Here is a 15,764-nt window from a genome sequence, read left to right as displayed (position 1 = left end):
GCCTGGATTTTTTTTTAATGTGTGTAAGAGAGAGAGAGAGAGATAGAGAATTGTCATGCAGGACCTCCAGTCACTGCACTCAAACTCCTGATGCATGTACCACCTTGTACACATGTGCAACCTTGCATTCTTGTGTACTTGTGCATAGGGCTATGTGGGACCTGGAAGGTCGAATGGGTCCTTAGGCTTCATAGGCAAGTGCTTTAACTGCTAAACCATCTCTCCAGGTGGTCCAACAAAGTATTTTAAAAAAGAGAGAGAGAGAGAGAGAGAGCTGGGCATGGTGGCACACGCCTTTAATCCCAGCACTCGGAAGGCAGAGGTAGGAGGACTGCCATGAGTCGAGGCCACCTTGAGACTCCATAATGAATTCCAGGTCAGCCTAGGTTGGAGTGAGACCCTACCTCGAAAAACAAAAACAAAAAAAAAAAAAAGAGGAGAGATGACTTAGTAGTTAAGGAACTTGCCTAGAAAGACCCAATTTGATTCCCCAGAACCCACATAAAGCCAGATGCACAAGGCAGCACATACATTTGGAGTTTGTTTGCAGTGGCTACAGACTGTTCTCTATTTACCTCTTTTGCTCTCTCTCAAACACACACACACACACACACACAGCTGGATTCTAAACCAAGTGTGCATACATTTAAGCCCCTAACTAATGAGACAAAGGTAGGAGTTGGAGGTCAGCCTGGGACTACAGAATATGATCAAGTCAGCCTGGGCTACAGTTAGATACTACCTGGAAAAGGGGGAGGGGGAATCTTTAATCCTATCACTCAGAAGGCTGAGGTAGGAGGATCACTGAGTTTGAGCCAGTCTGGACAACAGAGTGAGTCTGAGGTGAGCCCTGACTTGCGTGACACAATGCCTCCAAACAAACAAAAAAAGAATGCTTTATTCTGGAATGTCACACCAACGAAAAAAGCAAAATAGGTCCTATGTTTACTAACCCTCCTGTCTTAGAAAAAAAATAAAACTTGCAGGGCATGGGGGAACATGCCTTTAATCCCAGCACTCAGTAGACAGCAGCCCTGGGTTATAGTACAAAGAAATTGGATTAAAGCCAGGTTTAATCCCAGCACTTGGGAGGCAGAGATAGGTGGATTGCCATGAGTTCCAGGACACCCTGAGACTACATAGAGAATTCCAGATCAGCACAGACTAGAGTAAGAACCTACCTTGATAAAAACAAAAAACAAAATAAAAAGAAATGGGATAAATGAGACCTGAATAGACAAGTGTATACAATTACTCCAAAAGGACCTAAAATAAGTTCATTTTATTACTGCCTAATTTTTACCACTTTCTTAAAAGATATTTGTACATATGAAAAAAAAAAGATATTTGTACATATGCATTGAGCCTCCTTATGTACAGTTTGATTGAATTCACTTCAACACATTCATACTCTCTTCCTCCCTCCTTCCCTTTCAAACCCATTTTTACAGTAATTCTACTTTACCAGAAATTAGCTTCCCACTCCCAAAAATGCTTTTCTTCATGTCTAAAAATGACACTACTAATTTGTTTCATTCATGTTGATATGTGCATTACTATAATGATGTAAGTTTGTTTTAAATACTTATTTACTTATAAAAGAGAGAGGAGAGAGAATGGGTAAACTTAAGCCACTGCAAACCAACTTCAGACTCATATACCACCTTGGGCATCAGGGTTTATGTGGATACTGGGGAAATGAACCTAGGTTCTTAGACTTCACAGGCAAGTACCTTAACAACTAAGCCATCTCTCTCCAGGCTGAAGTTTTTTTTAATATTTATTTTTATTTATCTATTTGAGAGAGAGAGGCAGAGAAGGGGAGAGAGGGAGAAAGGAAGAGAGAATGGGTTCATCAGGGCATCCAGCCACCACAAATAATCTCCAGGCATATACACCAACTTGTGCATCTGGCTTATGTGGGTCCTGGGTCCTTTGGCTTTGAAGGCAAGTGCCTTAACTGCTAAACCATCTCTCCAGCCCTGAGGTTAAGTTTCTTTTTTAAAATATTTTTTAAATTTATTTATTTGACAGAGAAAAAAGGAGGGGGGGAGGGGGGAGAGAAAAAGGGGGCATGCCCATTAAAAAAACATTAAAATATATTCTTAAAAAGGAGAGAAAGATTCAGTAAGGGGGAATTTGAGAGTGGCAAAAAAGTGTGATGATGCAAACCTTTAATCCCAGCACTCAGGAGACAGAAGTAGGAGGATCGCCGTGAGTTCCAGGCCACCCGGAGACTACATGGTGAATTCCACATCAGCCTGGGCTAGAGTGAGACCCTACCTCGAAAAACAAAAAGTTGTAATGTTTTCCATATATTAATGCTACTCTCACTTTTGGATAGAGAAGCTTCTGTTTTCAGATAGCAGTGACATTGGGATGACTCAGAAAGCACAGGGTGCTAAGAAGTGACAGAGTGCTCAGCACTGAAACATCTCTATCACATTTTCCAAGGCTCAGGGTCCATGCGGAAGAGGTGGCGAAAAGAATGTAAGAACCAAAGGAAGGGTAGGACTCCTTACAATATGCTCCTCCAGACACAAAATGGCCTGGATATCCATAACCTCGCAGTACAAGACACTACCTACACAAAACCATCACAATAGGAGGAAAAGATCACAACATCAAAAGAAAAGAGAGAATTATTTAGAGGGGGTTGGGATATGATGGAGAGTGAAGTTTCAAGGGGGAAAGTTGGGGGGGAGGGGAGAGGGAATTAACATAGGATTTTTTACAATCATGTATGTCGTCAACAAAAAAGAAAAAGCCAGGTGTGGTGGTGCATGCTTTTAATCCCAGCACTTGGGAGGCAGAGGTAGGAGGATCACTGTGAGTTTGAGGCCACCCTGAGACTCCATAGTGAATTCCAGGTCAGCCTGGGCTAGAGTGAGACCTTACCTCGAAAAACCAAAAAAAAAAAAAAAAAAAGAAGAAGAAGAAGAAGAAGAAAGGAAAAAAGAAATTATCTTCTGAATTCTCTTTGTATGGTACCATTATTCCAAGAATGAGTCTGTTGTAAAGGGGCTGTGAAATATTAAAAAAAAAAAAAAAAAGTTAAGCTGGGCGTGGTGGCATATATATGCCTTTAATTCCAACACTGTAGAGGCTGAGGTAGGAGGACCACTCACTGTGAGTTTGAGGCCAGTCTGGGACTACAGAGTGAATTCTAGGTCACCCTAGGGCTAGAGGGAAACCTAACCTTAAAAAAAAAATAATTAGGGGCTGGAGAGACGTTTTAGCTGTTAAGCCTGGCCCCCAGCTGGTAGCAATTTGGGAGGAGTCTTGCTGAAGGAGATGTGTTCGTGGAGGTAGATCTTGAGGTTTATTAGCCCAGCTCTAAACCCAGCAATGAGACTACTTCAACCCAGATATGTGACAGATTCCTGACTGTACCATGTTTTCCCCACTATGATGAAGATTCTCCTGAGACTGTAAGCAGATACAAACATGTTCATCCTATCAGCTGCTTGTGATCAGGTCTTTGATCCAAAAATGTAAGTTAATTGTAACAATGACTCAATGGGTAAAAGCACTTACTACACAAACTTGACCACCTCAGTTTGGATCCCCAGAACGTATCTAAAGATGGGCCAGTGGCAAAGCCATGTGTAATGCCAACCCTCCAACAGCACAATGGGAGGTGGATACAGAAAAATCTGTAGAAAGACCAGCTAGCCTGTTGTAGGCAGTGGTGAACAAAAAGACCCTCCCTCAAACAGGGTGGAAAGCAAGGATCAACATCTAAGCAATCCTATCCTCTGATGTCCAAGCATGTCATAGCATGTGTACACCTACACTCACAGATAGCTACAAAGATTAAAAAACTGCAGAGAGCTGAAAAGATGGCCTAGTGGATAAGATGCTTGCCTGCAAAGCCTAACAACCTGGGATTGATCCCCAGTAACCACGGGAAGCCAGAGGCACAAAATAGGGCACATATCTCAAGTTCGTTTGCAACAGCTGACAACCCTGGTGCACCCTTCAAACTTTAAGAAAAGGAAAAATATATATATAAATATTAGTGTTCTGAAAGTATTTGTGCTTACAGTAAGCAGTACAAATAAACATATTATAAAACTAGGCCTTATACTGTAGAAAAATATGTAATTATGGAATAGAGGCAAAATAGGAAGAACTCTATGTAATGAATTTTAAGTGGAAACATAAGAACAGTATGATTCATTAATTGATTAAATAAATTCAAGTTTACTTCCTACCTCTGCACACTGAAAGGGCCTGAAGAAATATCCTAATAACAAGCACTATATCTAGATCTTCATTTATAAACAATGTCCTGTATTAAAACTGAAAACAGGGGGGCTGGAGAGATAGCATAGTGGTTAAGCGCCTGCCTGTGAAGCCTAAGGACCCCAGTTCAAGGCTCAATTCCCCAGGACCCATGTAAGCCAGATGCACAAGAGGGCGCATGCCTCCAGAGTTCATTTGCAGTGGCTGGAGGCCTTGGCACAAGCCCATTCTCTCTCTCTCTTTCTGCATCTTTCTCTCTCTCTCTGTTGATCGCAAATAAACAAATAAAAATAAACAAAAAAAATTTAAAAAACTGAAAACAGGGATGGTTATTTGCATAAAATGGGCGGGCTATTCAATTCTGGGGTATGAAGTACAAGGTAAATAATAACTTGTAAAAGAAAGCAAAATGCTCAAAGACTCCCAGAAAGATATAGCAAAAGGACACTAGGGAGCTAAAAAGATGGTTAAGTGGGTAAAGTGAATGCCATGGAAGAGAACCTGAATTCAGATCACAAGCAACCACATAAATGCAAAGTGTGACAACGTGTGACTGTAAATCAGATACAAACTAATCCCTGGGGCAAGCTAGCTAGCTACACTATCCAAATTGGTTAGCCTGGTATGTATAAGGCTCTGGGTTCAAATTCCGAGTACAAAAAAAAAAAGTTCTTCAGCTGAGCATGGTGGCTTATAAATGAAATCCCAACTAAGTGACAGACTAAGGAGAATCAACTAAATTTCCAGGGTAACCTTGAACAGTGAGCCCCAGGTCAAACAGGAATACATAGCAAGATCCAAGACACTAGGTACAACAAAAAGATTACCAAGGCCAGCACACACTTATTTAGAAGAGCTTAAGTCTCAACTCAGAAAATGTTTGTGGACTGAAAAGATGGCTTAGTGGTGAAGGCGCTTGCCTGAAAATCCTAAGAAGACATGTTCAAATCTCCAGGTCCCACATAGCCAGATGAAAAGTGACAGAAGCATACAGTCGCACATGAGCAAAGGGGGTACATGCACCTGAAAATTGTTCACAGCAACTAAAAAGCCCTGGATGCGCCCATTCTCTCTCTGCCTCTTTTCCAAAAAAGTAGTAATAATAATATTAATAGCAATGAAAACGTCTGGGGCTGGAGAGATGGCATAGCGGTTAAGGCGTTTACCTGCAAAGCCAAAGGACCCAGGTTCGACCCCAGTACCCACGTAAGCCTGATGCACAAGGGGGCACACACATCAGGAGTTCATTTGCAGTGGTTGGAGGACCTAGAGCACCCATTCTCTCTCTGACTGCCTATTTCTGTATCTCTCTCTCTCTCAAATAAATAAATTATAATATTTTAAAAAAATAAAGCTGCAAAAAAAAAAAAAATACAGCTGGGAGCGGTGGCACATGCCTTTAATCCTAGCACTCAAGAGGCTGAGGTAAGAGGATCGCCATGAGTTTGAGGCCACCCTGAGACTACATAGTGAATTCCAGGTCAGCCTGAGCTAGAGTAAGACCCTACCTTGAAAAACCAAAACCAAGCAAACAAACAAACAAAAGGCCCCCAAAAATTAAGATTAAAAAGAGATAACCAAGGCTGGAGAGAGGCTTAGTGGTTAAGGCACCTGCCTGCAGAGCCTTAAGGACCCAGGTCACACTTCCCACAACCCAGAAAGATAAGATGCACAAGGTGACACATGCATTCAAGGTGGAACACATGTTTGGACTTTGATTGTAGTGGCTAGAGGCCCTGGTAAGCCAATTCTCTCTCTCACTCATAAAAGAAAAATTAAAAAAAAAAAAGTGCTGGGCATGGTGGCACACGCTTAATCCCAGCACTTGGGAAGCAGAGGCAGGAGGATCACAGAGTTCCAGGCCACCCTGAGACTACATAGTAAATTCCAAGTCAGCCTGAGCTAGAGTGAAACCCTACCTCAAAAAAACAAAAAGCAAGCCCGGCGTGGTGGGGCATGCCTTTAATCCCAGCACTCAGGAGGCAGAGAGAGGTAGGAGGATCACTGTGAGTTCAAGGCCAGCCTGAGACTCAACAGTGAATTCCAGGTCAGCCGGGTCTAGAGTGAGACCCTACCTCGAAAAACCAAAATAAAAACAAAGCAAATGACTTCTGGGCATGATGGTAGTGTATGCCTTTAATCCCACTTGGGAGGCAGAGGTAGGAGGATTACAGAGTTTAAGGCCACCCTAAAACTACACAGTGAATTAAGGTTAGCCTGGGCTAGAGTGGGATCCTACCTCAAAAAACCTTAGAAATAACCCAAAACAAGAGATTAATCCTTTATTACATATAGGACAATGGGAAAACATGTAAATTTTAACTGAACTTTTTTCCCTAAACCAGCACATTAAAAAAGTATATTCTCACTAGATGTGGAAGCACACACCTTTAATCCAAGCACTTTGGGAGGCAGAGATAGACGGATCACCATGAGTTCAAGTCCACCCTGAGACTACATAGTGAATTGCAGGTCAGCCTGGGCTAGTGAAATCCTACCTTGAAACTGAAAAACCAAAAAGAAAACAAAGGAATGAACGAACAAAAGAATGAATGAATGAGTATTATCTGGGAGTAGTGGCACACATCTTTAATCCCAGTACTTCAGAGGTTGAGGCAGGAGGATTGCCATGAGTTCGAGTCCACCCTGAAATTACATGGTGAATTCCAGGTCAGTCTGAGTACAGAGAGACCCTACCTTGAAAAACCAAAATCAGACAAGCGTGGTGGCACATGCCTTTAACCCCAGCACTCCGGAGGCAAAGGTAGGAGGATCTCTGTTAGAGCCACCCTGAGAATACAGCATGAATTCCAGGTCAGCCTGAGCTAGAGTATGACCCTACCTCGAAAACCCAAAATAAAAATTAAGAAGAAGCATATTCTAGCCAGACATGGTAGTACAACCCCAGCAATTCAGTGGTTGAGGCAGGAGGATCACTATAAGTTCAAGGCTAGCCTGGGCTGAGAACCTTTAAAAAAAAAAAAACATATTTCAGGTTGTGGATCTAGCTCAATGCTGCCATGCAAGCATGAGTACCTGAGTTCAGACCCCCCAGGACCCATGTAAATGACAGAAGCCCATGTTGGGCTTCTGTAATCCCTGCAGGTCCCTGGTGAGATGGTAGGTGGAGAAAGGAGTATTCCCCTGAAGGTTGTGGACCAGGTAGTGTGGTCAATACAATGTTAAACGAGAGACCCTATATCAAAGCAACGTGGAAAGCAAGGACTGACATAGTTGTACACTGACCTTCACATATACAACATGGCACATGTAGGCCTACACTCATACACATGTACACACACATAAGCATATTTCGTTATGAAAAGTACACAAAGTATACATATATCAAAACATGAGGGCTGGAGTGATGGCTCAGCGGTAAGACATGCCTGCAAAGCCAAATGACGCTGGTTTGATTCCTCAGTACCCACAAAGTGGCATCTGGAGTTCATTTACAGTGGATAGAAGCCCTGACACTTCTCACTTGGCTTGCAAATTTAAAAAAAAAAAGGGGCTGGAGGGATGGGTTAGCTATTAAGGCATTTGCTTGCAATGCTAAAGGACCCAGGTTTGATTCCCCAGGACCCATGTAATCCAGATGCACAAAGTGGCCCATGTGTCTGGAGTTCATTTGCAGCGGTTGGAGACCCTGGCATGCCCATTCTCTCCCTCCCTCCCTCTCTCTCAATGTCAAATAAATAAATACAAATAAAATACACTTTTTTTAAAGTTAATATATTTAAAAATATATTAATATATTTATTTAATATATATTAATATTTTATTTATTTAATACTTATTGATATATTTAAAAAATCTGGGCATGTTGGTGCATGCCTTTAATCACAGCACGTGAGACAGAGGTAGGAGGATCGCCATGAATTCAAGGCCACCCTGAGCTAGAATGAGACCCTACCTTGGAAAAAAACAAATAAAACAAGAACCATGAGCTGAGGAGATGGCTCAGTTGTTAAAGACACTTGACCCAAGACTTGATTCCTAGCACCCACATAAAACCAGATGCAAAATGTGTTTGCAATCCCAACCTACTTCAGCATACAGTCAGGATAATCTCCAAGCTTCCAGACCAGCTTTTGGCCTTTCAATGACAAAACAAGAGGGCTTTGTCTCAAACAAGGTAGAATGAGATGACCAACATCCCAAGGTTGTCCTCTGATCTCCACACACATGCCATGACACATGCTTGTGTACTCACACACACATCACACTGAAGCCAAGTGTGGTGGTACATGCCTTAGAAAGAAAGATTAGGGGTTCTAGGTCATCCTTATCTACATAGTAGCTAACACCCATACAAAAATGCCACAGTATATTTGCAGTGGCAAGACTCTGGGGCACCCATGCGCGCACACACGCACGCGTGTGCACACACACACACACACACACACGAAAACAAGCTAATGAAATAAAAATAAACCTTTCCTTCCAAAAAAAGATGGAGCCAGATCAATGCAGTGGTACCTTCTATAGATACAATGGAGGCTAAAACAGAAGGATCATGATTTTGAGGCCACCCTAAGCAGCACAGTGAGGCCATCTCAAAACAAAGTTACAGTTCATGTTTAGTGAGGTAACACAAGCCTATAATATTAGCACTAGAGAGGCGCAGGCATGAGGACCAACAGGAGTTTAAGGTCATCCTCAGTTGCAGAAAGTACTTGTGGCCAGCCCGGTCTATGTGAGACCCTGTCTTAAAAAACAAGAACAAAGCCAGGCGGGGTGGCACAGGACTTTAATCTCAGCCAGTGGGAGGCAGAGGCAGGAGGATCACCATGAGTTCAAGGCCACCCTAAGACCACATGGTGAATTCTAGGTCAGCCTGGACCATAATGAAACCCTAACACACACACACACACACACACACACACACACACGAACAAAGCTGGAAAAAAATTTTAAAAAGAACAAAGCTGGGAGTGGGGGAGCACACCTTTAATCTTAGTACTTAGGTGGCAGAGGAAGTAAGATTTCTGGGAGTTCAAAGCCAGCCTGAGACTACAGAATGAATTCTAGATCAACCTAGGCTAGAACCCTACCTTGAATAAATAAATAAATAAATGAACAAGTCAAGCCAGCCTGGGCTACAATGAGACCTTACCTCAAATGGACAAAAACAAGAGTGCATGAAGGGGCTGAGAGATGGCTCACCCATTAAGGTGCTTGCCTGCAAAGACCAATGACCCAAGTTTGATTCCCCAGTACCCACATAATGTCAGATGCACAAAGTGGTACATTTTCTCTTTCTGTCTCTTTTCTATCTTTCTGTTTTCAAACAAAGAAATAAAAAATATTTTAAAAAAAGAAAAGAAAATGAAAGCAGAAGCAGCAGCAGGTACAACATATATATTTAATGGAAGTTGTCAATAAAAGGTTGAAAAGAAAGGAAGAAAAAAGCTGGGCATGGTGGCACACACCTTTAATCCCAGCAGAGGTAAGAGGATCAGCATGAGTTCAAGGCCACCCTGAGACTACATAGTGAAATCCAGGTCAGCCTGAACTAGAATGAGACCTTACCTCAAGAAAAAACAAACAAACAAAATAAATAATAACAACTTTCTATTTTAAAACATACTTATCTATTTTATATATACATCTGGGTTGGTCCTCACCTTCCACTCACTGTTTACCACTTGGTTAGTAAACTTCCTGGGGCACAATGAGTTTGAGGCCAGTCTGTGACTACAGAGTGAGTTCCAGGTCAGCCTGAGCTAGAGTGAGGCCCTACCACAAGGAAAAAAATAAGTTTCAAATCTTTTCCTACTGTTTGCTTCCTAGTCTCTGGACTCCCTACCCTATAACTGTGACAACCAAAATTCTGAAAATGCATCCAACATCCCCCTTGGGGTGGGCAAGGGGCTCAAGTTGTAAAGGCTGTCCAAATCACTGAGTTCAAGCTGATCCCATAACCAAAAGAGCAGTGATTTCATAACCTATGTCCATGGAACAGAAAGCCAAAAATAATAGAAGGTTGAAACTTACAATGTTTATCTTAGGACCACCACACTTTACACTAAATAAACTGAGGCCCCATAAAAACAGCCAAAAATAAAGTCAGGCATGATGCCACACACTTTAATCCCAGCACTTGGGAGGGAGAGGTAGGAGGAGAGCCATAAATTTGAGGCCACCCTGACACTATATAGTGAATTACAGGTCAGTGTGGGCTAGAGGGAGGCACTACCTCAAAAAATAATGAGCTGGGCATGGTGGCACATGCCTTTAATCCCAGCACTTGGAAGGTAGAGGTAGGAGAATCACGATGAGTTTGAGGCTACCCTGAGACTACATAGTGAATTCCAGGTCAGCCTGAACTAGAGTGAGACCCTACCTCGAAAAACCGAAAAAAAAAAATAAATAAATAAATAAATAAATACATAAGTAGCCAGGTGTGGTGACTCACACCTTTAATCCCAACACTCGGGAGGCAGAGGTATGAGGATCACCATGAGTTCAAGGCCACCCTGAGAATACACAGTGATTCCAGGTCAGCCTGGGCTAGAGCAAGACCCTACCTCAAAAAATAAAATAAAATAAGGAAATAAATAAAGGAGCCATAATACTCTCTTAAACTCCTCTGGACATATGTGCTAAAAATCATTTCATTTCAAACTGGAATTTCGAAACACCAGTACATTTTATCAAAATTTATCCACTCTATATACAAATGTAAACTTCTACTATTATAAAGTTATGAAAATCTACAAATGCCTTTAATCCCAGCATTTGGAAGGCAGAAGCAGGAGGATTACTGAGAGTTCAAGGCTAGTCTTGAGTCCACAGAGTAAGTTCTAGGTCAGTCTGGGCAAGAGTGAGACCCTACCCCAGGACTGGAAATGACTTAGCAGTTTAAAGGTGCTTGCTCACAAGGCCTTACAGCCCAGGGCTCAATTCCCCAGTACCCACATAAAGCAAGATGCACAAAGTAACCCATGCATCTGGAGTTTGTTTCCAGTGGCAAGAGATGCTAGTGTGCCCGTTCTATCTTGTCTGTCTCTGTCTCTCTTTCTGCTTCTATCGCTGCCTCTCAAACAAATATATAAGTAATTTAAAAAAATAATTAGAAGTGCTGGAGAGATGGCTAAGTGGTTAAACACTTGCCTGTGAAGCCTGAGGACCCCGGTTCAAGGCTCAATTCTCCAGGACCCACATAAGCCAGATGCACAAGGTGGCCCATGCATCTGGAGTTCATTTGCAGTGGCTGGAGGCCCTGGCGCACCCATTCTCTCTGCCTGTCTGTTGCTCTCAAATAAATAAAACTAAACAAAAAAAATTTTTTTAAATAATTAGAAGCTGGAAAGATGGCTTAGTTGTTAAGGTGACTGCTTGCAAAGCCTGACCCTCTGAATCAATTCCCCAGTACCCAGGAAAAGCCAGATGCAAAGTGGCATATGCATATGGAGTTTATTTGTAGTGAATATGGTGGGCCCATACTCACTCTGTCTTCCCTTCTCTCTCAAAAATATAATTTTTTAAAATCCCACTCCTTTTAAATTCCCCATGATAGTTATGCCTTTTCAGAAGTTACTCAAAGTTGTATTCAACATAGAATAACTTTCAAAGGGGCCAAAAAGAGAAGAAGACGATAAAGCTCTCTCTCAAAACTTGGTAGGAAGAAATTCTAAAGGCCAGGGCGAGTAGTGCAGTAAAACCCACAAAGCAAAGCCATCAAGACAAACCAGTACAGAAGCTTACCTTCAGCCGTTTGATCATTTCGTCCGTGGTGATCTTGTCGGTGATCTCCTTTACCCCCGGAGGATAAGCGATCTTGCCATCGGCACTCACGACGCCACAGAGGGCAGTGGCAGGCTTGGGCTGCGTGGTGAAGTCCATCCTGGGGGACAACTTTTCTTTCACAGTCCTCTACCGGCCTCTATCGGTCAGAAAACCAAAGTTCAGCGGGAAAAAAGGGGAGACTTTGTAACCTCTTTTTTTTTTTTAATTAAAAAAAAAAGAAAAAGAAAAATTCTCTAATCTGAAAAGGGGCCATTTCTCCCGGGAGGCCAAGGACTTCTCCACGATCACCCCAACAACCCGACCTCCTAACCCTCCTTTCCCGGGGACTCTGGCTCCGCAGGCCGCCCGGGCCGTTCCCACCCGTGCCAGCCACCCCCACCCCCGTCCCCGCGTCTCTTCCCGGGGACCAGAAGGCTCCCGGCTCCGGGAGGCGCCGAGCAGCACCCAGAGTTTCCCATTCGGCCTTTCACAAATGAAATAAATGCACGCTCTCCCCGCAAACCCCGAGCACCCTAGGTCCCAAGTTTATCCGTTTCGGGGGAAACCAACGAGGATATCCCCCCCATCATCACACAACACACTCCCGACCCTACCCGAAGACCCGGACACCGGCCAGTCCCCCTTCCACCGGGAAAAGGTAGACGCGAGGCCTACAGGACTCAGGTTAGGCCGCAAAACTAAGGATCCGAGCGGGACCCCCACGCACGGGCGACTCCCCGCAAGCCCTGGCCCGACCGAGCCTCTCCCCCCACCGCGCCCGCCCCACGCCACCGGGGATGGTGGAGGAGAAGAGACGTCCGTCCCCACGCCCAGGCAAGCCCCCGCCCCGCCGCCGCCGCCCGCACCTCGAACCCCGCGCCAGGAAGCGGAGGATGCGGATGTGCGCTTCACATTTTTGTTCCTTAACTTCGGCCGAAGCGGGGGATGGTGGAGGAGGGGGGGAAGAGAGCACCGCGGACGGCGTCTTCGCGATCGCTCCTCCCCGGCTACGGCCGAGGCCTGAGCCGCGGTACGTCCGGGGTGAGCCCCGCCGGGCCTCGGGCGCGCGCTCGCGCTCTCCCTGTCTCTGTCTCTCTCTCTCCCCGCCTTCCCTCCTTACACACACCGCCACCATGCCTGCGGTCTCCCCCTTCCGTCCCTCCGCCGCCTCACCTCGTCCTCATGCGGGCGGAAGGTGCATGGAGCGCCGCGGCCTCTGTCAGGTGGTTGCGCCGCCGCCGCCGCCGCCCCTCGTCGGGCTGCAACACAAAGCGACTCGGCCGATCCCGTCGTCGTCTTCTGTCCGTCCGTCCCCGGAGCGGCGCTGGCGGTGCCGACGACGACGAGAAGCAGAAGCAGCAGCAGGAGCCGCCGCCGCCGACGCGGGGTGCGGGGAGGAGGAGGAGGAGGAGGAGGAGAGACGCGGGCCGAGCGTGAGCCGGGCGGGGAGACACTGCCGCTCGCCGTCAGGCTGAGGAAGAGCAGCCTCGCCGCCTGGCCTCCCGGACGGCTCGCCCCCCCCCCCCGAGAGCTCGTGCGCCTGCGCGCGCCCGCACGCACGCACGCACACACGCACGCACAGCTCACCGAACGTCCCTCCCCCGCCCTCCCCACGCACAACACCTTCGTCGCGGCAAGCGCCCGGACGCCCGTGGTTACCACCACCACCACCACTCCCTCCACTCCCCGGAGACGTCCCGTCGCGCGCACCTCGACAGGTCACGCGAGAACAGACGCGCGCGGCTCGCTCCCCTCCCCTAACTGCGCCCGCCCGACCCGCCCCGGGCGTCCGTCTCCCTCCGGCCGGCCGTGGACAGTGCCGCCACCCGTTTGGCGCCAAGAGCTGTCGCGCGGGCGCCTCTGGGAGAGCGAGAGGGCGAGCCGCGGAGGCCGACTGGCGGGAAGCGAACCCCGGTGTCTGTCTGTCTGTTTCTCTTTCTCCCGAGGCCCCATCCCGGGCTTTGCTTTGAGACGTTTGGACACGGACAGGATTGGTTGAAAAATGCTTGAGTAGAGATCTATGGATCATTCCTAAAACCCTTGCTGCAAAGCATAAACTTTTTGTTTTTAATGCAGCCACTTGAGATTAATAAAATAAATCCCAGTTCAGAGCTGGGGACAAGTCTACTGGTGGAGTGCATGCTTAGGATGTAGAAGACTCTAGATTCAATTGCCTACACCAAAAAATTAAATAAAAAAAAAGATAGGTGTTGCAGTCAGGTTCTTGTTGCCAGTAGAAATCATCCAACTAAGAGCAACTTGTGGGTAAAAGAGGTTTATTTTGGCTTACAGGCTTAAGGGGAAGCTCCACCATGGCAGGGGAAACGATGGCATGAGCAGAGGGTGGACATCACCCCTGGACAACATAAGGTGGACAACAGCAACAGGACAGTGTGGCAAACACTGCCCCCAACAAAACACTCCCTCCAGGAGGCGTTAATTCCCAGTTGCCATCAGCTGGGGAGACTAGCATTCAGAACATCTAAATTTATAGGGGAACACCTGAATCAAACCACCACAATAGGTAAATAAAAATTTAAAAAGGGACAGATCCATATGTTTTTCAACACCTTGGACTATTTGGTGAATTCTGACAAGTCAACCCTCCAACCTTAGACTCTTACAATTAAGATCTCCTTTTCATTTCAAAGCTGCAAAATATCAATTTAGCATTGAGAGGTTCTTGGTGTAGTAGTGTTTGAGTAATTTAAGGTAAATATTGAAGCAATAATTTCATGAAATGAAAGAAAAAAAACACACTAAGTCTTAGCTCTGCAAAGTACTACCATACTTTAAAATATTTGAGGGCTGGCCAGGAATAGATGGTAAGACCCTATTGCTGAAGACTCCACATACTTGGGCTGCAAGGCAACTGAGAAATCCTGCTGGAACTGAGCTGAGAACCTCCTCCATGTAGACCAGCTGACAGAAAGCTGGAAGAAGCCATTCTACATGTAGTTCAATGGGAGAAAGAGATACCACCAGTGAAGATACTCAACAGTGGACACTGTAAGCCTTATAATTGGCCAGCCAAGCCAAATGAGCCAATGGGTGCAATAGTGGCATGTCTGTCATGGTGGAAACCAACTGCCCTCCAATTGGACTGTAGGCCCGCTCCATGGGGGGAAACACATCCCTGATACTGAAAACTTAAAACGGGTAGTCATGAGCCCTAGGGGTGTAACATCTGCTGATGTCTGGCTAAATGTATATACCATGCTCATCAAACTGCCCAGTAAGCACTTCTCTTAATGTTCATACCCTTATATTAATGCTACTCTCACTTTTGGTAGAGAATCTTCTCTTTTCAGATGGCAGTAACCTTGGGATGACTCAGAAGGCATCATGGTGCTGGAAAGAAGTGACCAGAGTGCTCAGTACTGACTGTAATATCTCTATCATACCTTCCATGGCTCAGGGTCTAATGTGGAAGAGGTGGTGGAAAGAATGTAAGAGCCAAAGGAAGGGTAGGACTCCTTACAACATGCTCCCTCCAGTCATAAAATGGCCTGGATATCCATGACCTCATAGTGCCTGACACTACCTAGACAAGACCATCATAAGAGAAGGAAAAGACCATGACATCAAAATAAAAAAGAGACTGACTGAGCTGGGGAGGGGATATGATGGAGAATGGAATTTCCAAGGGGTAAGGGGGGGAGAGGAAGGGTATTACCATGGGATACTTTTTATAATCATGGTAAATGTTAATAAGAATTGAGGAAAAGAATATGTTACAATGGGCTGGAGAGATGGCTTAGCGGTTAAGCGCTTGCCTGTGA

At 45.3% G+C, this 15,764-nt stretch overlaps 1 protein-coding gene across 1 annotated transcript in view; it reads right to left on the bottom strand.

Moving 5' to 3' along the window:
* The window catches only part of Pds5a (PDS5 cohesin associated factor A), a 131,552-nt gene extending 118,243 nt beyond the window's left edge, over window positions 1-13,309 (bottom strand). The window contains exons 1-2 of the mRNA XM_045161407.1: window positions 13,156-13,309; window positions 11,962-12,139 (exon numbers count right to left, since the gene is read on the bottom strand). Of these exons, the coding sequence (XP_045017342.1) occupies window positions 11,962-12,099 (138 nt within the window). The 5' untranslated portion in view covers window positions 12,100-12,139; window positions 13,156-13,309. The remainder of the gene's footprint in view (window positions 1-11,961; window positions 12,140-13,155) is intronic.
* Window positions 13,310-15,764: the final 2,455 nt, after the last annotated feature.

The sequence above is a fragment of the Jaculus jaculus genome, chromosome 11 (genome assembly GCF_020740685.1).
Source record: "Jaculus jaculus isolate mJacJac1 chromosome 11, mJacJac1.mat.Y.cur, whole genome shotgun sequence".
NCBI classification, from domain to species: domain Eukaryota; kingdom Metazoa; phylum Chordata; class Mammalia; order Rodentia; family Dipodidae; genus Jaculus; species Jaculus jaculus.
Note: the sequence above shows the minus strand (reverse complement) of the source record. Positions and strands in the feature narration are given on the sequence as shown.